The following is a 26,970-nucleotide window of genomic DNA, read 5'->3' on the forward strand; positions in this document are numbered from 1 at the left end:
TACACATGTATCTAATAGCGTTCTTGAAGTAGTTCAACACGATACATGTCTCAGACTGGTGGGTCTGTCCTTTCCAACAAAAGCATACATGTCCAGCATTGGGTACCTGATTCTGTACTTGCGTCTTCTAGCTACGAGTATAGAAATTATCAGAAATGGCCCTGAGTTAAAGGGCAGACCTCTCTTATTCAGATGAATGCATTGTACTGAGCTTTTCTTCTTCATCTGTGTAACACTTTCTTCTGAATACCTTAAACTGTCCCCAGCTTTCAGTCATTATAGTATAGACCAACTACCATAGGGCAAGGCTAACTAGGCATAATGGCAGCAGGTCTGTGTGTTTAAGTCCATGCTGTAATGGGCTTAGAAAGAGGAGGAGAGTTGATTGTTGCATACAAGGGGTGCACAAACATGGAGCTGAACTCCCCCCCCCCATGGCTTACTCCCTGCAGTTTGGGGGGTGTCTCCACAACAATGGAAGGAGAAACAAAGGTGGCTTACCCAGATTTTTCAAGGAGCCGGCTTTGGTCTGCGCAGGGCTTCATGAACTCTCTTCACAGGAATATACTTCTGGGTGGGGTGGGCGGATTGGAGTGAACATTATCAGACTGGCAGGGGCTGATTAACCAGTGCAAGAGGCTTCCCTCATCCTCCCTTACAGCTGACAAAGCTGGGAATGATCGAAGCTTCAACACTTTGCATTAATTATTCTAAAGCAAACATTAAAGAAACACAAGTGCAGCCTTCTTTCTCCCCTGAAGCTCTTGATGCTGTGAACAATAGAAGCTTTGAAGCTTCACATTAATTACTCCGTTACAGCTGAGAAAGAAGCATCAACATAGAGCTTCACAGCCTTTAGGAGAGTTAACCCCCTGAATACTTGAAGCACTGTGGCTCCAACCAGCCCCCTTTCTAATCCCTGTTCTCTTTTCTGCTGAAGCTGCTGATGCTGCAGAGGATCAAAGCTGTGAATTAATTACTTCCAAAAAGCAAGGAAGCAAACATCAAAGACATGCAGCTTTGACATTAAGGCTCCTAAATGCTTTATTTCCATGCATGGGAATCTCAGTAACTTCTGGAGTGTGCATTTCGGGAACAAGCCTCATTGACCACAATGGAAGTTACTTCTGAGTACACACACATACATTTGTGCTGGGAAAGACAGGGACAGGAAACCAGCCCCCTTTCATGATGCAGTGCAGGGTCAAAAGCGTGAATTAGTTACTTCTGAATGGTAGTAAACCAAACAATGGAGAATCGCAGCTTCGAGACAGCACTTTACAGCCGTTAGGGAATCAGTGCTTTAAAATGTGCTATTTCGATTGAGGGGGATATCTGTAAATTCTGAAGTGCACATTCAGGGGACAAGCCTCATTGACCACAATGGGGGTTACTTCTGAGTAGACACTAATTGGTTAGTGCTGGAAAACACAGGGATGGGAAACACCCCTTGACCAGGGTCACAGTGAAAGGCACATCCCTGGGCAGGCATAGCATACCTGAGATAAATGTGTGGGTTGGGGCACACAGTAACTATACCACGGAGAACCTGACTTAAGGAAAAGAATTAGACTTAAAGTAGTCTCAGGAAATCCAGTTTTTTCCACGAAAAGCTCCAGGATGGCCGCGAGATGGCCACGACGTCATATTCCCTGAACGACCAAAAAACAGAGCTAGCTCGCAGCAAATTGACCATGGAGACACCCCCTTGTTCTCCCAAGACATTTTTCTCCTCAGCTTGACTAAGGAAAAATCATTTGTGGGAGAGACTATGAGGAGATGAGCAGTAGTCATGGAAAGGGTTCAGCTCGATGCCCCTCCCCCACATTACCCTATTGAACTAAAAAAAATCTGACTCCTACCTCCCCCTCCCACCCAGTATGTGCTTATCATACAAAGCAGAGGTAGGAAGGGTTGGGCTCATATTTTTTAGTTCAAAAGGGTAATGTGGCTTTAAACAAATGAATCTTCTGCTTTCACTCCTAGTTAGGCCATCTGTAAAAACTTTATTCATGCAAAACAAAAACAGCCTGGGGTTTGCCCCTCTAGGTAATGATACATAGCCGCTAAGGGGCCCCTACATAATCTTCATTACTATGATGATGACGATGGGTTTTCCCTTTTCCAACAACATCCCTTGTTGTTTTATGCTGATTGTTAGTAGGAGTTGCAGGTTCATATAATTACAGCCTCTTGTGGCCCTCTTGCACATAACTAGCTATAAAACCTGTGGTTCTTATTTATCCTTTTGCTAACAGTGTGTTCTTTAAAAAAAAGAAGAAGAAAAGAAACTATAACAGTGACCAAAGCATTATTAATAGAGAAATCATATCCCAAACAGTGCCACTGCACAGGCTAAAACTGCTCAGCAGCAAAAAGTCATTAATCCATAAATATGATCCACAAGCTAAACAAAAATTCCCATCCATAAGGTTCACATTTAATGTGTACTCTGTTTTCTCAATCAGGTTCTTCATGAAGAAATTGAAGTCCCAGGTGCCAATATAAAACTCTGCTATCTGAGTTCCCGTACTGCTGGATACAAATCTTTGCTTAAGATCACCATGACGCAGTCCCTTGTGCCTTTGAACTTAATTAAAGTTCATCTGATGGTAGCAGTGGAAGGACATCTTTTTCAAAAGTCTTTCCAAGCATCTCCCAATTTGGCATACACTTTCATTTGGGACAAAACAGATGCCTATAGTCAGAAGGTTTATGGGCTCTCGGATGCTGTAGGTATGCCATCAGATTCAAACTATACAACTTTTAAATGTCATCCTAACAACAACTGGTCTCGAGTAAAAATTCCATGATCACTGTTAAGACTAGAAATAATCTATAGATGGCTTCAGACATTTCATAGTAAATACAACTATTTATAGCGGTTAAGGTTTCCAGCTCTTCAGCAGCCTGTACCATCTTACATTCAGATACATCAGGGGTGGGCAACCTCGGGGAGTCCGGAGGCCACTTTCCAAACCTCCAGATCCCCCCTGGGGGAGCACCCCTGCTGCTGCACCACTGGAACCCCCTCCTCCCAGAGGTTTCCCACAGAAATTCAGCAGCGAACTGGTATGAAGCCTTAGAAAGTCCAAACTTCGTGTAAGCTAAGACCAATTTGTGAGCTTTTGGTGGGGAGGCGGAAGGATCATGCAAATCAGGTCTCTTTGTTATCAGACATTTTTCACAGAGAGCTCAGTTCACACTGTATGCCATCTACATGCTAGAGGGAAGGGGCTTTTCCACAATGCTATTGAACCGCCAAATGGGACATTTAATTAATTAATTACCTGTCTATACCACCCAATAGCCAAAGCTCTCTGGGCAGTTTACAACAATTAAGCTCTCTGGGTTTAATTCTATCTATCTGTCTATCTATCTACATTTCAGATATTGGCTTCTGCAAAAAGTCTCTGGGTTATTTAAGATTGGACAGAAAATCCAGGACACAGTTCATTGATTTATCAGATTTTTGTCTCAGAGGCGCTCTGGGCAGTGTGCTTGGAGTTATCCCATTTTTTCCTTCATAACGATAAAGTAAACCGGATGAGGCTTTATAGAGAGTCTAGTGGACTTAATTAGGCCACAACTGAGCTTCATAGATGAACATAGCATTGCACCCAGGTCTATTTAGTCCTACTTCAATGCTTAATCCTCTGCACCGTGCTAGCTGTTTGACAAGATACATTGTTAAGCAACCGTACTTGCAAAACATTTTATGTTTACACTAAAAATGTAAAATGTACACAACAAGCCCTACGCTTACCACAATGTGTGTCATGCTGATATATGCTCCAGGGAGCTGCCGTTGGCCGGGGGTTCGTGCTGTGTTTAAGTGCAGTGGTAAACACATTTGCTAGTACATAATGCGTAAAGGCTGCTTTGGAATCCATAACCATTACAGTAAATAATAAGTGGGTTCATATTAAAATTGGAGCAGGGGAGAAGTCAATTTGGCAAGAGCTGTCACTTGCAATTTCATATTTTCAAAGGTCTCCACATGATAACACTCTTTTTCTGCAGATACCTCATTAACATATATTTAGTGCATCATTTAATATATTTCTACTGTAGTATTTTGTACATTTTTTCATGATCACATAAATACAACATTGAGCCTCCATATTTCATATAGTCAGTGCTGAAAAGAGACAGCTAATTAAAAAATAGTCCTGACATCATAGCAGGGTTCTTTTTCCTATTCCCCCTCATTAAATCATTCATTCCCCCACCCCCCTCCACAACTATCAGATTTTACAGTTCTCCTGAGTACAACTGAATCAAGTTTCAGGGTTAAATGAAGTCAAATATCTGAATTTAATATTTCAGAATATAAGAGAATATCTTGGGAACAGTACTTCATGGTGGATGGCAAGTCATTCACATGCATTATTAATTTTTTCCAGTATCTGTGGGATTTGAGTATGAGACCTGTCCCAGTCTGATTTTATGGGAGAAAAGGACAGCCCTGCTGCAAGGATTTGAACTTGACCCCTCAAATCTAGGGAGGTGGTCTTTGGATAAGCATCATGTGCTTAATATAAAAAGTGGTAAGTTCACTGATTTTCATTTGTGTTTAAGCTTTAGGTGTGAGTTCCATTCTGATGGCTACCTCTAAATATCAAACAGTGCTTGTGATGACATCTAATTGGTGCCACACACTGATTGGGTCCACGCAACATGACAACCCACACTCAAGGTTGAGTATGGGCTGAGTGTGGGTTGTTGTTAAACCGTGGCTGTTGAACCGTGGGTTGTTGTGTTATGTGAACCCAGCCACACTTAAAAAAAAATGGTTTGCTAAACACAAACAAACCACAGTTTACAACCAAACAACAAACGATGGATCCTCTTCGTAGGTTATCTATGGTTAACAAATCATGATGTCTTTGCACCACTGGGTTTACCCAACACAACAACCCACATTTCAACAACAACCCACAGTTCAATGACAACTGACAATCTTGAGTGTGGGTTGTTGTGTTGTGTGAACCCAGCCACTAAGACAGTTATTTGCAGGCTTGTCACAGACACACAACATTGTGTACACTGATTTATTGGAAGCCAATCCAAGCACTTGAAATGTATGCAGAGTTCTGTTCATGCCTTTGCTCTGCATATGAAAAGCTTTGTGCATCACAGTAGTGACTAGGAGACACAGAACTGCTGCAACTTTGTGAGAAAGGTTCCTCTGGACTATCTTTAAGTCACTCATGTTTGCTTTTTTTGGCATGGCCTGTTGGAATATATTTCTGTTTAGAAGAATGCAGTGGTGGTACCCAGTGAATGACTTGAGAGTGCCTGATATTGCAGCATGGCTGAAGTTAAGCAGCTGTGAAAAACAGGTATCAACCAGATGAGTCCCTTGGTGGGAGACCACCAGAAGCCTCATGTAAGAGTGGGATAAAATAAGTTTTAAAACAGAATTAATTGGTTTGATATTGTTAGTACCATCACAGAACAGTTATTCTCTTCCCTGCTTCCTTTCTACTCCTCTCATGCTTTTTCTTATCCGTAGAATGTGGGACTAATGTAGTTCAAATAAACCGGTCTTTAAAATCTGTTTATAATTTGTGAAAACCTATATATTTATAAACTGTGTGCACTGTCATTGGTCATTTGTTTTGTTTTTGGAGTGCTAATGTAGTTCTCCTAAAAGTAGTGCTTGAGGCACTTTATGCAGATACCAGCTGGTAAAGGTTTTCCTGCACTTTACAGTGAAGGTGGTGGGTTTGTATGTTTAAATGTTCCCTCATACACAAAGAAAACCTCACTATGTGAGGGTAGTTGTACATGTGAGACTTTCATTACCTTTTCTTTAAATTGGATTTCTCTTTCAGGGCCTATTAATATGAATGTGTCGCATAAACAGTATGAAAGAGAATCAGTGGTGTAGTGGTAAATTTTGAAGTGCAGGAGCACATCATGACACCCCCTATAGCCATGCATCCAAGTATAATCCATAGTTCTGATCCCAGGAGAGGGCTAGAGAGAGAGAGATCCTGCTTTTCTATTATTTATACTTAAAGGAATGGAGGGCGAAATCCTATGACCCCTAGATAGGATACTTTGGATTTCTGGATCTGAGTTCAGAGACAGCAGCGCTCTGACCTCAGATCCAGGAATCCATGCTCCACCCCCCTCCCTCTTGCAGTCAGTGACGGAAGAACCACACTGACTACCTCTCCAAGGTTGGGAACTCCATCTCAGAGAGGGGAGGGAACTGGAGAGGCTGGGATGCAAGCTATCCCAAGGCCTCTCCAGCCTCCTTCCCTTCCCCTCCAGAACACCCCAGCTAGACAGGCAAAAAAATCCCATCTAGAAGAAATGCAGAGCAGGTGGAGCAGCGGAGGCGACGACCGTCTCCACTGTTCCTCCCACTCTGCAATGGAAGCTTGTAGGCCTATGAGCATCAAGGGCGAAAGCCATAGGATTGCGCCCTAATACTGGTTAAAACTCCATCATAAAACAAAGCCATCCAGTTCTCCATTTTTATATTTAGCTTAGTTTTAGAATATTATGGGATTAAATCTTGCGTGTGTGTGCATGTGTGTATTTGTCAGTTTCAGCCAATAGTTAATAGTTTAGAGGTCAAAAGTTTAGTTAGAATGTAGAAGTCAGGAAGTTTGCTTAGGAAGCCAGGTCTCAGGATTCCTTTTGCCCTCACTGAACCTCAAACGCGGAATCAAACACAGACAAGAGGCTTCAGTCCGCAGCTTTGAATCCATATTTCAAAGGGTCATAAAGATGCAAATTCTCAGTGACTCTCAGCCTACAAGGAAATGCCTTCAGGAGGTTCAAAAGGTGGCTAAGAAAGTTGCCCACCATTTGAAAGGAAGGCAGTCTCACTAGCCTAACTTAAGGGGTGGGGGGAGGTCTCTGTCTCTCTCGTGAGGTTTCTAGGTGCAGCTGTTCACGCAAGGCCAATCAGATAGACCGTCTAAGTTCCACCCCAGCCTTCTCCCTCTTTGCTCTGTGTCTGCGCCTGGCATCTATTAATTCAGACTCCCCAAACCCCGCCTCTCCCTGTTTGCTATCTCTCACAGGGGCGGGGGGACGTGAAGAGGGACCCTCCTCCTCCAGCTGGACCTTTGAAACCTAAGGAGCCTGCCTAGCCATGTCTGGACTAGCCTGGGAAAATACCTCCCCCATGTCTGGCAGTTCTTCTTCAGAATCTGAACTACTATCCCACTCCCTGTACTCAGAAACACTCCTGACACCAGGAGATTATAAAGTTCAGCACAAGGTCAGAGGAAGAAAGAAAAAAGCTTTTGACTCAGGAAATAGAAACTTGGTTTGCAAAAATGAACAAGAAACTATACCCGTATTTAGTTGGAACTGGGGAGAGAAAAAGACTAATTTTAAGTGATAAAGCCTAAGGCAGAGAAGCAGACAGACAGAGAGAAGGAAGGAAACCCAGAGTCCTAGAGGAACAGAAGAGTCAGAGCTGCTGGAACTAGAGAACTGATTGAAAGAGTTGGACCAATGACAATGTTGCTTGGATATAGCTTGGATAAGGGACCTGGATAAAATATGGACACAATCTGGTTAGGTTAGCTGTATGCATTTATCCCCAGTTGTCTTATTATTACCCTGTTGGTCTTACGGTTTTGTGTGTGTATGTGTGTGTGTACCCATTCAGAATTTAGAACTTTTTTCCTATTGACATTTTTCATCAATAACATTTACGTTTGGTTATTTGAAGTTTTGTGGTCTCTTTTGTGGGAGAGGGTAACCCACCCCATGTTTAATAGATACCTGAGATGCAGAGAGTTTTAATGCTAGTTTGGAGGCAGCCAAAGAAAAAATGGTATTTTGACCTGGTGGCAGCAGAAAAGCCCACAGGAAGGGAAGGGCAAAAAGGAGTGTGGGCACACTATTTTGCCTGTTTTCTCCCTTTCATTGACATAAATAGGTCATTGCAGGTCTATGACACATCCAAAATAAATAGACAAACAAACCACTAATAAAATAAAACAGTTACTATTACGGGGCATGGCTGCAATCCTAAGTTACCTGAGAGCAAGCTCCACTGAACGCAGTGGTGCTATCTTTGACTGCATCTGTTTAACTTTTAAAACACATTGAACTTCAAGAAAATTTCTTCAGCTAGCTAAAGGGAACTTTTTGCTTTTAACTAAAAATGCAAACCATCTTACAAAGAAGTATTATTTTCCTTCTCTGACATCCTCTATGCTAAACCGTCACAAATAGTAAGACCTGAAAGCCTTGTCATCACCTCATTCACTTGCCAGAACCAGGAAATTCCATCAAAGACCCCAGCATTCTGGAAGATGACATAATTGCTCTTGCTCTGAAAAACCCCCCAGAGTTGTGCTCCCCTGCATTCTCCCATCACTACACCACTGACAGAGATTCAACTGTGAATTTTAGCATCTCACAGGAAAATTATCTTGGACTGTTTACAGATCTTTTGGGTTGACTTTCCTAAACACATCATGCAACTCCAAGTGGCGGATACCCTAATGGGAGATTTGGATGGGAGGAGGCTAACAAAGTCCTTTGCAGTTGTCCATTTGAAAGAGAGGGAAACCACTTGTAGCACTAGCTACAAGCAGTAAACAAGGGACGTAAAATAGTGTGGTTTCAGCCTGCACTGAAAAAAGGATCAAAAGCTATTCTGGGTCCTACATGGCCCGACAGCAGTAGTAATATGGCTCAGAATATGAACAGTCTTTTGTTATAATGTTGTATAACTTCTTATGTGTTTATTTATATTTATATTATGTGTATGCTGCCTTCTAGGACCAGGTCCTAGGTAAAGCAACATAAAAAACTATATAATACAGTTTAAAAATCCAAGTTAATCAAAGAATTACACAACAGCAGCATCCAGTTAATAAAAACACTCCTTGCTTTTCTGCTCATTGTTAGGTATTCTGCACAAAGGCAGTGGAGAGAATCAGTTTCTAACTCAACAGCCAGCTGTGATCACCAGCATCATGGGGAACGGTCGTCGAAGGAGTATCTCCTGTCCAAGTTGCAATGGACTTGCAGAGGGAAATAAACTTCTGGCCCCTGTGGCACTTGCTGTAGGAATTGACGGAAGCCTCTTTGTTGGGGACTTCAACTACATTCGGCGCATTTTTCCCTCTAGAAATGTTACCAGCATTTTGGAGTTAAGGTAGTTCCACTGCTATGTGCGCTGCTACAAATGCTTTCTTATCGGTTGCTTCTTGATAGCTTCCTATATTGTTGTTGCTTGCAGCTTTCAGCAGTACCTACCTTACTGCTTTGTGTACACGCATGAATTTGTCAGATGAAGAAAGGTTCCTGGGTTAGAGTTTACATCAGCTTTCCCCAAATGGGTGCCATCCAGATGTGTTGGACTACATAATATGTGTTGTAGACCAACACATCTGGAGGGCACCCAGTTGGGAAAGGCTGTTCCACATGGTGTTGCCGTTTCCCCTTCTTCCTAGGATTGAAATAGGAATTCAAGCAGCAGTTTAGGTACACTCTTCTCCACTGAAGCCATCTGGGATGGGATCCTCCGCGAAATTCAAGATGGCCAGTGATATCTAAACACAAGCATAAAACTATCTCCCTGATTATTAGAGGGGTGTATTTTTAGGAAAAGGCCTGGAGAAAAGAGAAAGAAACAGTGAAAAAGTGGGGGGCGGGGGAGATAAGGAAGTAAAGTATGGCAAAACCAATGAAAGTACTGGGGCGGGAGGGCTGATATAAAGAAGTGGAGAGAATAAGATGGAAGGAAGGAAAGAGAGAAAAGTGGATCAAGGAGAGAAGTTGTAGGAAGGGTATAGCAAAGAAGAGGAAGGAGTTTACAGGGGAAATAGGAAATGTCATAATAAAGACAAATGGCAAGAAAGACAGAGGAGACAGGTGAAAGAACAGTACAGAAGAGAGGAATGGGAAATAAAGGAAGCAAGAGAATGGAAACGTATAAAAAAATTGGAGAAAGCAATGGCAAGCACTAGGATTGTATTAGAGTATCAGTGAAGGCTTGTATATTAATATTTTTACTAGAATGCTGGACTAGAATGGACCCAGGGTCTGATTCAGCAAGTCTCATCTTGTGTCCTTGTGGAATGCTTCTTTAGCTATATCCATAATTTAGCTTCCAAGTTTTGTGTGCTTGTACACACACCCCCCCCCCCTCATACACACACACACTTGCTCTAAAGCTTAACAGCAAAATGCATTCTAAAAGGCCAGTTATGTTAGTTCTGGAGGGTGTTTTGTCGTACTAAAGTCATATCCTGTTTTTTTTTTATATTCCAGTTTGGCATAAATAACTGTGTATTTGTTGGCGTCACAACAATAATTTAATTCTGATAGTGTTTACCTGCATTAAACAAGTAAAAAGAAAAGAATGATAAATATGTGAAATGTATTTCTGTCCTGAAAAATGTTAGGGCACAATAACTACCACTCTTACCCCAATCCCCTCATTAGTTGTTTTTTTTTAGAAATGTAAAGTAGTTACGTGAGAGATCTGTAGGTCTGAATCAATTCACAGCAGTTCTAAGACAAGACTCAGAATTTAACAAAATGTGAAGTCCTGTTCTTCAGTATAGATGCACATCATTAGTTATGTGCATTTCTTCGGATGGTAGAACATCCATAACTCGGTCTTTCCATATTTGAAATAAACTGAGTGAAGAATATACAGCATTCTGTATTGCTTTAAATCTCACCCGATGGTGCTGAGATGAACGTTGATTAGCGCTGTGTGGATTTACAAAGCAGAGTGACTCATTGCTCTGTTCCATGTGAGATGAATGGCTACACTGACAGTGAAATCTGCTAGAAGTGACAACTCTAGAGACCAAAGAGGAAAGCCAGATGCAAAGCAGAGATGGGCTCAAGGTTAAAGAACAGCCTCATGGTTCATTTGTTTGACTGGAAAAGATATTAGCACATTTCACTTTTGTCAGGCCTACACTGCACAAAGCATGCTGACAGACAGGTGCCAACTCCTTTCACTGTCACAATAAAAGACAGACACTTTTACGCAAGACATTTTTTTCAATGGTCCAGAAAGTTTCTTACCAAAAACTGCTTTGAGGGGCTATTCCAGTCGGAATAGTGACTGCAACCACCTTCTGTTGTGCTTCCTTTCTAACAGCACAATCCTACAGATGTTTGCTCAGAAGTAAGTCCCACTGTGTTTAGTGGGACTTACTCCCAGGTAAGTTTGTATAGGATTGTGTCCTAAATTAAGATGAAAAGAGCTTTCCTTTCCCATGTCATGTAGAATAAGGCAAAATGCTATGTTTGCTTTACAGTTTCTTCTTCAGCTAACTGTTCTCTCTTCCCCCCTTTCTTTTTTGTTTCCTTTCTGTAAAGAAATAAAGAATTTAAACATAGGTAAGACCAAGATCACAACCCTGCTATCATTTGCTATGGTTTGTTTGCTTCGTTGTGTTTGCTTTTATGTGTTTTGCTTTTTGTATAATGTTCTAACTGTATCAAAAGTAGCAGCATTTATGTGCTAATTGTGTGTTATGAATATGATAAGCATTAGCAATTAAACAATGCAGTCAAAAAGCAACCAAATAAGTTCTGACAGCAATTAGGGATGTCTAATGGAATGCAAGTATAATGAACCCCAAGCTAACTTTTATGTGAGCAGTTCTCCCTGCAGTCTGTAATTGGCTTAAATGGTTGAGGCAAACTACAGTACTGACTTTTGTAAATGCTGGAGAGGGTTCAGAAAGGCACTAATGAATTGGAAATGGGTCAAAAACTCATTTCCAACTCATTAATGTTTTTTTCTAGATTTGGTCTCCCCCACCCTTTTAATACAATGTTATTTGTTGGCCAATCTGTTGGACAGATTGTATCCAACCACCAGATTCATTAGTTATGTTAAATAGAGTATAAATCCCTTTGTGAAAGGGTTCATTCTTTTCCTGGTCAGTTTCTCTGCTCACTATTTGGATGCATTTATGTTTTGCTCATCTGCCCTACACATATTCCACTTTGGGCATTACAGTAGAAGCATACTGTTGTTGGCATCTTTGACAATTTCTGGAGCAGCCCAAAATCAAAATTTGATTTGCTGTGAAGTAAAAAATAATGTAGTATTTGAATAAATAAGATATAGTATGAAAACAGCAAAGATATTGCCTAATATATGTATTTTGGCATAAGCAATTCAGAGTGGCTCCCGAGATGTTGTAAACCTGCTGAAGCCTCCTGCTGCATTTGCTGTCTTTGTCAAATTTAATTTCTTTTTCCTTACCCTGCTCATGTTAAACAAAGACAGCAACTGTGGCACTGAGCTGCTCTAATAAAAGATGAGGGTTCTAAATTAGTTTGTTAGGATTCATATTGCAGGATAGTGCAACGAATATGTTAGGGTGCTCAGGGTCCTATTAGTGTCTGTACATAGTGGCCAAAAGGAAGCTACTTCCTGTCTTTTCCCTCACTTCCTGCCTTACTCTTTAAGTACCCTCTTGGTCTGAGTAGATGCTGTTGTGCGTTCCACACTGACTGCAATTATTTCACTGCTTGTATCACATAAAAACTCCCTGGGCCACAGTGTTAAAATATCCTTATTCAGTATGTAGTTCTTGCCACTGTTATGAGAGGAATGCATTTGTATTAGCAGAACCAAGCACAGTAGCTTATTACTAAATTATGTGATAAGGAAGTAGATAATAAGCGGAAGCCATATTTTCTTAACAGTTTCCTGGTTATGCTATTTATCTGAACAAACCATATTTTTAATACAAGCCTTAAAATGAAAGCCTTTCACCCAACATATAAGTAATGAAAGAGTGACTATATTGGCTCAGAAGGATACTTAAAAGACAGATAGCATACAAGTATACAATTGATCAGACTGCTTAAAATTAGACTTCACAAATTCCCTCTGTGCTCTCAACACTGAAGAGCTATACTTAATTCTAATTTCTGAACACCAGAAATCCGTAGCTAGTGAACATGTAGTTTCAGCACAATTATTTTTTTCTGATTTGTCATTAGACAAAAAAATGCAGAAATCACCTATATATTGCACCCCTAGCTGTATTCTGTGCTTGGCAAGTAGGAGAATTCTATCCTGCTGTGTTGGCTGTCATTGTCATTCCATTCTAAATTATTGCTACCAATTGCAAGGCATGTAAGCTAGTATAGTGACTTTGGGCACAATCCTATCTGGATGCCCATCAGCCTCCTCACTCAGAGGCTGATGGGCATCCTGTGCATAGTGGGAAAAGCGCAGAGGTGATTGTTGCCTTGTACTCCCCCTGCTCTTCATTTTAGCTAAACAGGCATGCCCGTCTGGCTGAGGTGTCAGGGAGCAGGAGGGAAGGAGGCTGGGGCGGCCAGAAGATTGTTTGTAAGATGGCTGCCCCAGTCTCCTCCCCTCCCTGCCCACAGAACCGCTCCCTTTTCTTCTCCTCGAGCTCACATTTGTTCTCTCCACACTGGCTGTGAGGAGGCGGCAGGGGCAGGGAGCTTGGACTCCTGGGTCCAAGGTCAGAGCATTATCTCCTGCCTCAGATCCAGGAATCTGAACTATCCTATGGCCCACCAGACACTGTCTAGGGGCCATAGGATTGCTCTCCCAGCTGGTGACCAAAATTTTATTGGGAAGACAAGTTGTGGTCCCATTAAGAATTGCAGAGAAGGTGATGCATTACTGGGAAATTCTACATACACCCATAGCGCAATAGTGAAAGAAATATTGGGAAAAGCACATCAGTGGTTCAGTGGTAGAGCACATGCTTTGCATTCAGAAAGTCCAGGTTCAATCCCTGTCATCTCTCTGTAGGAATGGGAATGATTGGAGAGGTGCTGCCAGTCATGGTAGACTGAGAGCAGACATTGTGGTGCCCTGGGCCACCACTGCTCCCACAGACTCCTCCCTCTGCACCTCTGAAGTGCCCAGCTGATACCTGTGTTTTATTTGTAAACATAAGTTGCTTTTCAAGGTGGCTGGAAACATGTCAAAGGGAAGGGCTGGCCTCTAGCTGCCTGCCATCTTTAATTTCCAGAGACATCCGTAGGAAGTAAAAATGGCGAGGAGCTGGAGGCCAGTGTTGTGCTTTAAAGCCCTTCTAGCTGCCTGAAAATAAATGAGGAGGAAGGGACAGATCTATTGCCACTGCCTGATGGTCAGGGTTGGCAATTGCAGCAGGGCAAAGGCTGAGATTGTCCTGTGGGAAGGCTCAGGGTGGGAGGAGGAAGTGGGAATATCTGGACCGGGGGTGACAGGGGCTGGGGTGGGGAGGCCTGTGAGGCAATCTGGTGGTGGGGGAAAGCAGGGAGGACGTCTGTGGGTCTATTTTGGGTGGGTGGGTGGGAGAGAGAGTGAGACAGTGAATGTGTGTTTGGGGAAGTGATTCTGAAAAAGAAAATAGTGATTGGGGTGAGTGTGCTGGAAGTGTGTGTGTGTGGGGAGAGAGAGAGAGAGTGTTTGTGATGGCATGATTCTGAATGAGAGAGAGAACTGTGGGTTCAAAGGAGTGGTTTTATGTTCCAAGACACAGATTCCACTTCTGTCTTATATTCATGTTCTTGGTCAAGGTACTTGTCTTTTAGCCTCACCAGTTTGACTTTCTGTGAAATGGGTGTTTTGTGATGGCTGCATCTACCAGGGCAGCCATTTTGTAAATGGGCAGCTTCATAGCAGCCATCTGATAGCACACATCTCTAAACCCTATTTCACACCCATTCAAGGCTACTTTAAGCATTAGGAGCTCTGCCCTTTTCACAGTCGAGAGTCCTTGGAGGAGAGGGATTATTTCAGATCAGGTCTGTTTTAGCTTCAAAGGGCCAGTTAGTGTGCATCCCACAACACTAATCCCCACTTGAGGATATTATAAGCAGTTAGGGGACCAAATAGGCCCAAGTCTCCCCCCACCCATTTTACCTCTTTTCCCCCAAACTGACACACAACTACCTTCAACATTCTGTGGCTTTTGAAGGATAATGCACATGTTCACTCCTTATCAGGTAATTTTCAGTCTGTGTTTCTCTTTAACGTACAAACTAGTATTTTGTACCTGGAGGTCTCCCAGGTATACACTCTTTGTCTGTGGCTGTCACATTTTCACTGCCCTACTGAGAGTAACTCAGTTTTCACCTTCCCTATTAGATACTGTATAATGATATTAATAATGATGTTAAAAGTCCATTTCCAATATTTCATCCTATCCTGCCAGCATTCTGACATTCTAAGCCTGAACACAAGGACAAGGCTTTAGCAGTTCCTGATTGTGCAAAAGGTTCTACTCGCATTCAAGTGAACATGAGTAAAAGCCCCCTGCAGACCCCCCTGCTCAACATGGGGAAGCTGGGGACTTGGAAGGCAGGGCTGGCATGCACAATGACACGGGGGCAGTGCACCAGTCCATTTCTCTTACCCATGTTCATGTACCTTAATAAGCATAACACCTGAATAAGGCTTAGTGTGACCAAGAAAAAGACCTCAGAATGGGGCTGTGCAGACGACAGGGCATGCTTGTTTCTCAAATGGGATTACTAGGACTAGGAAATAGGTTTTACCCAGTTACATCTGGCTCCTGCTTCATCTCTGTTTGAGACTGTCTGATTCTTTACCAGGGAAAATCTTTGAAAGAAGGCACTATGGCTCAAGCGAGCATAATGGTTATTGTCATTAAAGCAGTATCAACACATGCTGCCTAATGAGCTCCATGTCCTTGGTCAAGTTGCAAAAGTAATGCAACAATAGAAGTTATGATGTTGTGCTGGCAATCATGGCCGTTATTATTCCCAGTCCTGAACATATATTTGCCAGCATGCCATCCCATGGGATATGGCTATGATAATCTCAAAGTGTCACAGGCAGTCTTTTTGGCAACACAGTTAACAAAAGATTGGATTTCTGACATTTCTGCATCTTCATCCACAAACATCCTTCCAAATCTGAGTATTACCATATACCTACTCTGTCTATAAAGATGCTAGTGCTGTACTTGTTTCAGCATAACCTTGCTCAGTTTTGTTTATCTCCAAAATCCAAGTGTGGCTTTTAGAGACCAGTAAGTCCAGTTGCGACAAAATAACTAGAACGTTCACTTTCTGTCTTTTTCCTGCTGACTTTTAAAGCCTCTATTGGCTTTTAAAGAAGTTTGCCCTATATCATGCAGGGCTGGCATCTGCAGAGATCTTGTTTAAAGTACTCATTACATCTGCCTGTTGTTAGCCAGGCATGTTTGTGCAGGAGCTTCTCCATTTAGTCCAGTTGTCTATTTGAATAGCTGAGGCTGACATTTCTAAATTTGCAGGTGGCTCACTGGCTCCACACCTCGAACAGCTGTCAAAACAGATTTATTAGGAATAAGATAATATCTCAAGACATCCACTGACCCAACAAGATAAGGGGAACTACTTTAGCAGAACAATAGCTTAGTTTATTATCAAATCTGGAGGACTTGTTGCTGTTTTAGGTATACAGTTAACACTGCAGTCCTCGATAAATAATACCACGGACTTTATCTGGTATGAAGGCAAAGAAGAATAGGCTTGTCTCAAAACTATGTGCTTGATTGCTACAGCTCAATCCTATTGATGCATACTAGCTTTGGGGGCAGAAACCACTGCCTGTACTAGCACAGTTAATATAGAATCCTAATTCAGTAGGGGAAATGGAACCATCCACTTGTGCCTCACCAAAGAAACCTTCTTTTTACCAGACAGTACAGGTGGTGCTTTCAGTTGATCTTAGAGACTGACCAGATGCTTGTAGGATGTCTTCTTAGGGATGCATTTATTATCAGCACCTTCTCTGCAGCAATGTAATACAGATACATCTAAGAAGCACTTTAGTGCTTCCTCAGGGTCTTGGCAGGGGGTGACTAAATGCACCAGTTACTAATGCACCAGTGCTGAGGCTGGGTCCTGACACCACCTGTGAGCTGTGAGATGACATGGGGAGAAATGAGCCAAAGGCTTTTGACTTAAAATAGATATCTTCAACCAGTTCCTCTTCCAAATTGGAATACAGCAACAACATCTGCTTCTGTTTATTGCATATTGTTGAATTGTTGAATGAATATCTTGTGCTCAGTGAACCATTTCATTGCCATTGTATTCTCTGTCTTAACACCCTATGAAAGAGGTACTTGAATGTGAACAGCAGTGTTTTCAGTTCTGACTCAGGACTGTTTTACACATTTTTTTCTCCCTGAGAAATTCATATGTTTTTCAGGAGCCCCATGTTTTCTGTGATAGTGTGACTTAGGCTTAATCTGAGCCAAGGCTTCCCAGAGCCAGTCTTAAAACCTATTATTCATGAGTTGAAGCAATAATGAAATAATTGTAAAGTGGAAAGTACTTCCAAGTGTACACAAAGTTCAGTTTCCTTCCTTGCCACTAACCATAGCTATCACCACACACTTGGGATAAGGGAGTAAGGCTCCTAGCTCAAAGGTTGTGATTTATAGGCAAGCAAGGCCCAGCATCTCACATTTAAGAAATTAAAAGCTGGATATCTTTTTTGCCACTTGATTGCTGTTTTTATGCCATGGGGACTCGGATTGGGAAGCTGATAACATCTGTGTACTTAGAGGACACAGATGTTATCAGCTTCCCAATCTGTTTTTTAAAAAAAACTCATGCAAGCATCCCAATATTGCAGAGTACATACAGATAGTCTATATTCAGACATAATGGCAGACCCTGATTTACTGTTAGAGTAATGAGCCTAGCCTCTCCCTGGGCTCAGATGTTCCTTCCTTCTCTATTGTAGATTAACCAGTTTAGCTTATTATCTAATTGCTAATAATTTGTATTATTAATTGATAATAATGGATAATTGTATGGTTTGTGGAAACAAGCTATCTTCATAACCCATGGTTTGCCATTGGTTTGTTTCAAACAAACGATAGTGAAGATAAACCACAGTTTGTTGGATTCAAAAGTATGGTGGAGGTGGTTTTAACACGCATTTGCTCCACTTTGAGGAATTTGTTTTTTGGGCAGAGAATGTGTAACAAAACCACTTCCACCATACTTAGGATGTATGTCAGTCTTTTCTCAAAGCAAAGTGAAGCAGTTCATGGCATACAATTCAGTGAAGGAGAAACTATTTAGAACACCTTTATTCTATTTTGATTAATAACAAAGACTGTTCTGCCCTGCTTCTTCAGTACTAACCTTGAGCATGACATTTTGGAATACTAAATGGCAGCACTAACCTCTAACCACCACGGAGTGGCCATCTTATTATAAAGAGTTACAAAACTCTTTATAAAAACTCTTTCTATGAAGAGTGAAGGATGAGAAAAGGAAATCACTGCAATTAAAAATTATGAGACTATTCATCTTTTATGCAGCTTCAGAGCAGGCTGTAGTGTGTTCTATTATTTTGCACAGTGGGAAGAGGGGGTAAAAATTTTACAACGAGTCACAGATGCTCTTCATTTTTGAAAAATAATTTACAGCTTCTTGTCAGAAGCCATCTCACATTGGGTTCCCATATATTTTGCATTTGTGGTTACATTATTTTTGAAAGCACAAAATGAAACATCCATGCTGTGTAAAATAGATGGATTCACATGAGTGGTAAAAAGAAATCCATAAATGGAAGTTAATGAGAACCATATATATCTTCAGTGCCATATTATTCAGATGTAAAACTGTCTATTTCCAGTTTTGAGAAAGTTCAAACCAAGATTGACTAGAAACCAAGGTGGCTTGGTCTTATATGAGGAAGAAATTTCCTAGTGGGCTTAGCTGTTAAGAGCCAATGTCTATCACATACAACCCAATCATATGCTCATTTACTCAGACATTAGTCCCACAAGCAAGTGTGCATAGGATTGCAGACCTAATTTGAGATGGGACCCCTTGCCAGAGTTGATTAAAATAAGTATGAGTCTATGGGCTACATACTACCCAGCAGTCCCTGCTCAGATTTATTTATTTATTTGACACCTTTTTTTTATCCTCCTCATCCAAGGAGTTCAAGATCGTCCACATGGCATTATCTGTGTGATCTTCACAACAACTCTGTGAAGTAGGGTAGGCTGAGACGCTGACATTTGCCCCAGGCCAACAAGTGAGCTTACAGCAGAGAAAGGATTTGAACTTGATTTTCTCCCACCCAAACCTAAACTCAGTCCCTTCTAGCAAAACTAAGGGTTAGAAAGGGGAGTGGACAGGCTATGTCAAGCCTGATGTTATGCTGTGTGGGTCAGGGCTTCACCCTTAGACAGAAGGACAGGGAACCGTTACTGCGATTAATATGGTCTGAAGTAGAGTTGTTTACATTTCCTGCCCAACCCAAGTCTCCATCTGTCATATCCCAGTTTACTCTTGGCATGAAAGCTTTATGGGGACCTGGTTTATCCTTCATATTGTCTCTTTTTTCTCTTCTAAAGCAACAACCCTGCTCACAAATACTACCTAGCTGTGGATCCAGTTTCGGGCTCACTTTATGTATCGGACACCAACAGTCGTCGTATTTACAGAGTCAAAGCCCTTACTGGTGCAAAAGACCTATCTGGTAATTCTGAAGTGGTGGCAGGGACAGGCGAGCAGTGTCTGCCTTTTGATGAGGCCAGATGTGGTGATGGAGGGAAAGCAGTGGATGCCACTTTAATGAGCCCACGAGGTAAGGGATGCAAAAGATAGCACAAACAATTGTCTGAAGCTATATTGACTCTGGACATAATTATCCAGCAATTAAATCATTGCTTGCTGAGTTATTTTTAATCTGTGGTTTAATTACAATAGGTTGACAAGTATTTCCCATGTACAGTTTTGTCTTGGGCCTTGCTTTTACTGGAAGTAAACTACAGCCCTGTGCTTTTTTTACCTTGCAAAAGAAAAACAAAACATTTGCTAACCAGGTGCACTCTATTGTGAAGAGGAAGTGCAAACAAACAGGACTGTCTGAAACACGATGTTTTGTGGGGTTCCTATTATTTTGGGCAGAGGTGGTTGATCCTGTCTGGTCTGTATCCTGTTTCTATAAAGAAACAAAAGCCAAACATTATTTTCCTTCTTGTTAATAGATAATTTTAAAATATTTAAAAGAATGTATGGAATTATAGTTCTTAGATTAAGGTTGACTGTGCTTGCTTTTCGATATTGCACTTTTTTAAAAAAAAAAGCCTACGTGCCTATATTTTGGCAGGTCATCCTTTTAGGATGAATGAAAACAGAGCAAAAGAAATATAAATACACACTGAATGAAGACATTTCTACCTATAGGCAGTGTATACATTCTAGCTTTAATTGCTATGAGAGTTGGATCCAGGATCAACCTTCTGCAAAAGGAAGAGCTCCTCTCGTAGAAGGCTCCTCCACCTGAATTTTGGGAATCCTCCTCCCACCCACCACCCACAGCTCACCTCATTCATCAGGGTCTCCCAACTCTTTCTGGCATTTTCAGGGGGCTGTAGTGGCTGCTGTGGGAAGGAGGGATGGGGAAGGCAGATGATCCATCTTAAATCTGGATCCAACCCCAGCTAAAGAAATAAAACTAGATTGGTAAATTTCAATGGAACAGCTGCAGTGAACCATGGAAATCTGAAATTCAACTGTTTGGGAGATTTTTCTATATAAAAATGGTTTATCAAATTAATTTGAGAATTGTGCTGCTTTGCTTAAAATAAACTAATCTGAAGTCCTCTCAGCTTTTTCAAACTGAGTTTTCTTTAATTGTTTGAATTAAATTAATGTTCATAGAACCAAATGGACAAAGTATTCCTTGCATGCTCTAGGCAATATTAACAAGTAGTTGTCTAGAATATTACATTTGCTGGGGCAGCAAATCAGAGGTACTAGTTTTCCTAACTGAAATGGCCTTGGCACACATGCTTCTGTTTCTCAAGGAGAGTAGGAGCTAAAGGAAAGGATGAATCGCTTAAAATGGGGTGGGCAATTTGTGGCCTTTCAAATGTTTTAGCCTACAGTGTTAATGTTAACTTGGAAATGATTTTTTTTCAAAATTCAGAGCCAAAGATTTCATTGACTGCAATACATTTTGAGTTGGCTAAAGTAGGGTACTTAAGACCCCCCAAGTCAGGAGCAATGTCTACAAGTGACTGACAACCACAATTATCTGTGTTCTTGATAAATATGTCAGCAACACACAGGGGCAGAGAAGTCATTTTTGCTTTCATTGCACCCTGGTAGGAATTGCAGTGGATAAGTATGGTCTTATGTATTTTGTTGATGCTACAATGATCCGGAAAGTTGATCAGAATGGAATCATATCAACTCTGCTGGGCTCTAATGACCTAACTGCTGTTCGGCCACTAAGCTGTGATTCCAGCATGGATGTCACACAGGTAGAGTGTTACTTCCTCTTTGTAATAAAACAGATGGCTATTTATTTTGGATAAATGCCCGGTTGTTCTCCCCAGGAAACACTATATGTTCCAATCTGTTGGGGAAAAAATTGTTTTTGAAGGTACTGTTGATGATATACAGTACAAAATGAAATTTAATATGGTTACTGAAATGAACAAACAGGCCTTCTTGGCAATAAATTATGTATATCAATGATAGAAAAACAGAGCTGTGGTAACACTGTCTTTAACTGGCTTTGTTTTTCCTATAATTCTTCGTAGCATTTAGTCCTATATACTGAATATAGAATTATTCAGTGGAGCCACTGGATGTAGTTTTGATGAATAGTGAAAAGAAATCTGTCCAAGTGAACTGTGCTCAGGTTTGCTCCTTGATTTTGTCAGTTAAAACTTCAACCAATTACTTGCTCTTCCCCACACGATTTTTATGCATCCAAAGAAATGTGTTTGTCCAGGTTGTTTTTAAAGTGGTCATAATTTATTGTGCATCTCATAGGTGCGTCTGGAGTGGCCAACTGACCTAGCTGTCAATCCAATGGATAACTCTCTGTATGTACTGGAGAACAATGTCATTTTGCGAATCACCGAGAACCATCAGGTTAGCATCATTGCTGGCCGTCCAATGCACTGCCAGGTTCCCGGTATAGACTACTCACTCAGCAAACTGGCCATTCATTCTGCATTGGAGTCAGCCAGTGCCATTGCCATCTCACACACTGGAATTCTTTACATCAGTGAGACAGATGAGAAAAAAATTAATCGGCTTCGCCAGGTCACCACTAATGGCGAGATTTGTCTTCTGGCTGGGGCAGCTTCAGACTGTGACTGCAAAAATGATGTCAACTGTAATTGCTATGCTGGTGATGATGCTTATGCTACTGACGCCATCTTAAATACCCCATCTTCCTTAGCTGTGGCACCAGATGGCACCATTTACATAGCAGATCTTGGAAATATACGTATCAGGGCTGTCAGCAAAAACAAACCTATCCTTAACTCTTTCAACCAATATGAAATTGCATCTCCAGGAGAACAGGAACTATATGTCTTCAGCATTGATGGCATCCACCAATATACCCTGAGCCTTGTTACTGGAGAATATCTATATAATTTCACCTATAGTGCCGATAATGATGTGACTGAAGTGATTGATAACAATGGCAACTCTCTAAAAATTCGTCGGGATACAAATGGAGCACCACGTCATTTTCTAATGCCTGACAATCAAATTGTGACTCTTGTCGTTGGCACAAATGGTGGTCTTAAGGTAGTGTCGACCCAGACCTTGGAACTTGGATTAATGACTTATCATGGGAACAGTGGTCTCTTGGCAACAAAAAGTGATGAGACAGGATGGACAACCTTTTATGAGTAAGACCATTTTCAGAATAATGTTGCACACCCATTGTCTGTCTAAGTGATGTAGGACCATCAAGGCATATGGTTCAAGTAGGGCTTCATCATGGAATATGGTTCAAAGACAAAGGCAGGTCTAAGCATATTCTGTATGCCCCCCAAAACCCAGGCTCAGCCCCCAGTTTTGCATTCATTTTCTTATTTGGTATAATTTATTCTAATTGCCGCTTGGAGAATTTCACATAATATGCAACGTTTTTGCACGCACTAAGTTTAGCAAAGTCAAAGGAGGAAGCAAGGAATAGGTAGAGGATGGGTAAGAGAATGTTCAGGTAAGAATTGAGAGGCAGATAATTATATAAAGTAGAGAAGAACCATTCTTTCAATTAACAGATGCTCTGGACCACCAGTAGGCACCGTGGCACCCACAGAAGCTCTGCTGATTTGCCTCCTCCTTCCAGAAATGAGCGTTTCCACTTCTTTGGGGGCTTCCTCTAGGAATTGCTAGACCTCCCTTGCGTAAGCAGTGAGTCCCGCTTGCACAACGGAATTGGTGGGACCCACCACTTGCGGAAGGGACTTGGTGGGGTGGAAGGGAATTGGCAGGAGCGGAAGCACCCCATTGGAAGCTGTCCTTTCTTATCAGCAACTGTGATTGCTGTGAAACAGGATTCTGTGAGTTTTTAGTGTGTTTAGAACTCAGACCCCACCTCTGCCTTGCAGAAGCAGAGTCTTTGGGGCAAGTTACTTGTCCTTTGCCATGTCTTCCATGGCAGCTATTTTGTGGTGATGCCCAGGACAGTTTCTCAAATTCGGCCAAATGTACCCATGGCTGAAAAAGGTTGTCTACTCCTGCTGTGGACTCTTTACTTTTGGAGAAAAAGTATCTCCCTTTTAAATTGTATTTTAAAATATATCTACATTGCTATGATAATGGCTCTTTAGAATGAAGGGTAAGATTTGAAGCAAAACATATTCTGTTGTAAATTCTAGTGTAACATAAAATATTTACCGTGCAGCTCAGAGAAGAATGCCATCCAAGTGGTTTGGATAATTCTGCTAATATTATGGATGTCCTTTGTAAAAGCTCGTGTACTGTAGTACTCAGCAGCCTGAAATGTAGTTAAACTGAACGTATGCATTTGCTTAGCAAGTAGCAGGATAGGACACAAATTAGTTAACCTTGTATGGCAGGACAAAGAATATTTATTTTCCTTACTTGCTCTGCCCAACTCATAACCTATTAGATTATGGCTACACCCCACTAAATTTCACCTCTCCAGGGATTTCAATATTGCAGTTTCTTTGAGAACTTAAATGACAAGTCTTACTGTTCAAATGCCAGGATATTGGGACCATGCTCCATATGGGCAGATAAAACATTGATTAACTTTACTGATTGCTCGTTCCTGAGATGGTGAGGAAATTGGATCCCAAGGTATCTGAAAAAATTAAGTGTGACTTATATAATTTCTGGAGAGCCCAAAATTACACTCGTTTCAGGAACTGGTAGATTAGAAAGACAAAATTTCCTCTTTAACTGCAAGAGATGAATGATAAAGTGCTAGGCATTTTTTTTTTTTTAAAGAAGATTCTACACAAAAAAAACAGAGTCCCATTATGTTTCCCTTCATAGTCCTCAGATATATACTTGGCCAGTTTTGTCGAACTTCTTGAAGTAAGTGACATTCTGCAAATACTCATGACAAAAAATACAAATTCGTAGGAAGACCATAGTATAAGGGAGTATGGCTGAAATGTTTCTCTACCTTCCCTTATCTGTGCTCTCTCTTTTTCTCCCTTGTGTGGAATTTTTACCCAAAAAGAACTACTTGTGAGAAAGCACACCAACTTGCCATGGAAGCTTCAGGCTGGGGTATTTGCTTGAGCCGTTTCCCTGTTAGGGAAGGATCCACGCCCACTGTTTGAAATTGAATATATTCCAAGAGTAGATCTGCTTCTAAGTGATTTCTGTGTAAATCTGCTGGCTTGTAAAGCTTCCCTTTTAAGTGGGATACTGAACAGTCAGCAGATCTGCTTATAAAGTACTCCATCCTACTGCTTCACATGCGTATGGGCAAACTAGTGTTTCTCACAGTGACCCAGTTTGGCCATAATGCTAAACCATTGTTTAATGCTATGAACCTGGCTAAGTTTGGGGCACTTTCATGCTGCCCTTCCCCTCTCTCCACTCGCACAGCCAAAGTAAGGTGATTGGAAGCATCTACTTCTTCGTTTAACCCAGGGATGGGGAACATGTGGCCTTCTAAACGCTGCTGGACTGCAACTCCCATCATTGTTCACCATTGACTATGCTGACTAGGGATGCTGGGAGCTGCAATCGAACAACTTCTAGAGAGCCACACATTCCCCACCCCTGGCTTAAACTAATCACAATTTGTTGTTAAATCTGAACTAGGCCAAACTGTTGTTAGTTTAAACTATGGTTTAAACAAGCCAAGATCAAACCAAGATTTCTGATCCTATCTTGTTTCAATAAACCATACTTTAAACTAAACACAGTTCCAGTTTGGACATAAGGACAAACTGTAGTTTTCTTAAACCAGGAACTGGTGCTTCATATCTTCTTGGGGCTATGCCATAACATAGGAGGGGTGTGCAACTCCAGGCTCATTCACATAATGCTAAACGATGGTTCAACCAACATTATGTCTGAACTGGGCCAATGTGCCTTTAGACATCAAGGAGCAGAATCTCATGATGAAATTGCTCATAAATGAGGAATTCGCTTTCCCACAACCAAATCTAGGTAGACCATTGATCAGTGCCTACCTACAGAGCGTGATGAGAATTATATCACCTTTTTCTGAGGAAAAAGCTGTTGCAAACATACCCTATGTTTCTCTCTCCCCATCCTCTCCAAATCCTACTATTTAGAAGACTCAAAAGTACCATTTGCCCAGTTGTTTGGTAGCTTGAATGTATATTCCCTACACCAAACAAATATAATTCAAAGGCATAAATAACCATATGGCTGGTACGGTTGAAAAATAGCTACATTTTTAAGGGTATTCAGGTATGGGGGGGTGATGGAGTTTATCAATGAAGTAGGAATGCCATCTGCTGGTCATTTTATAGAATGGCCACTAGTAAACAGGTATGTCTGTTTCCATGAATCTTACTGATGAAAGTTGCGTTATTATTTTCCAGAGCAGGGGATGGGTGACCATCCCTTCAATCTTTTTTGCAAGGCTAACTTATGATAATCTTTTAATATTCTTCATCTACGATAGCATGAAGCAGCTTTATAAACAGTAAACTACATTCTAAGCAGAGACAAGAATCCACACCATAGGGTTTACTCCTAGGTTTATTTTTAATTTTTTGGCTCGTTATTGCAGGCATACAAATATCCACTTTTGTGCTGTCTGATTACAAAAAGAAAAGAAAGAATGTTTTGTGAATAGTCAAGGTAACAGTTAAATGCAGATTCATGGGGGATAACTTTGGAGGCATACTTTTCAAAGGGGTCCCATTAGATAACCTGCAGAGTAACATGCTGCTCTGTCCTATATAATAAGTTACACATTTTGAACCTTAATAAGGTTGAATTTAATTGATCAGGATTGTGTCAATACGGATGGTGTGAAACCGTACTCATTTCTGTATTGGGTCAGAAATGGTGTAATGTGCCAAGGGACCCAAATGTACCATATATGTCCTGCTAAGCCATATATATTTTTCCGTCCCAAGTGCCAAACTGCTGGCTGATCCCACTAGAAAGTGAATAGCTTATGGGTGTTCACAATGAGACTCTGAATAAAACATAGCAGATGAGCAGAACTATGTATAAGGGGCACCCAAAGCAAGCAAATATACTAAGATTAATTTGAGCAACCTGAAATATGTTAAGGAAAAAAGTAACAGGATTAATGAATATGGTTAGAGCCTGATGGTGGGTGTTCAGCAATAATTTGAACAACAGGGCTAGGTATAATAATGCATTACATCTTTTAGAATCAAATATCACATACTGGCTGGAACTACCATAGCTATAAAGCAATGCCATACTCCCCCTGACCTTTTTCTCCCCTCTAGCTGATATGCCTCGATTAGGAGATTTCCTACAGATTCATGGCTCTCCGTTTTTGAGATACTAATTCCTCCCAGCCACTCATCAGTTCCTAGGAAATGTCCTGCACTCCATCATAGTTATTGCTTAATAAATGTATTTACAGCTGCCTACTGCCTACGTCTATAGCATCATTAGGTCACATTAGTGAGCATCCAACACTATTGAGTCAGGAGGACTCTTATCCAGCTGATGACAAGCATGTTTCTTACAAGACCAGATGTTGCCATCCCCTCTGTTGCT

General features: G+C 41.2%; 1 protein-coding gene across 1 annotated transcript in view; it reads left to right on the forward strand.

Annotated features, from left to right (window-relative positions):
* The window catches only part of TENM2 (teneurin transmembrane protein 2), a 1,208,485-nt gene that overhangs the window by 1,147,377 nt on the left and 34,138 nt on the right, over window positions 1-26,970 (forward strand). Inside the window, exons 17-23 of the mRNA XM_084838625.1 lie at window positions 2,469-2,736; window positions 4,407-4,550; window positions 8,896-9,145; window positions 11,332-11,352; window positions 19,341-19,573; window positions 21,103-21,257; window positions 21,775-22,649. Coding sequence (XP_084694751.1) covers window positions 2,469-2,736; window positions 4,407-4,550; window positions 8,896-9,145; window positions 11,332-11,352; window positions 19,341-19,573; window positions 21,103-21,257; window positions 21,775-22,649 — 1,946 coding nt within the window. The remainder of the gene's footprint in view (window positions 1-2,468; window positions 2,737-4,406; window positions 4,551-8,895; window positions 9,146-11,331; window positions 11,353-19,340; window positions 19,574-21,102; window positions 21,258-21,774; window positions 22,650-26,970) is intronic.

The sequence above is a fragment of the Heloderma suspectum genome, chromosome 2 (assembly GCF_057233095.1).
Source record: "Heloderma suspectum isolate Gila_16-S chromosome 2, 16-S_ref, whole genome shotgun sequence".
NCBI classification, from domain to species: Eukaryota; Metazoa; Chordata; class Lepidosauria; order Squamata; family Helodermatidae; genus Heloderma; species Heloderma suspectum.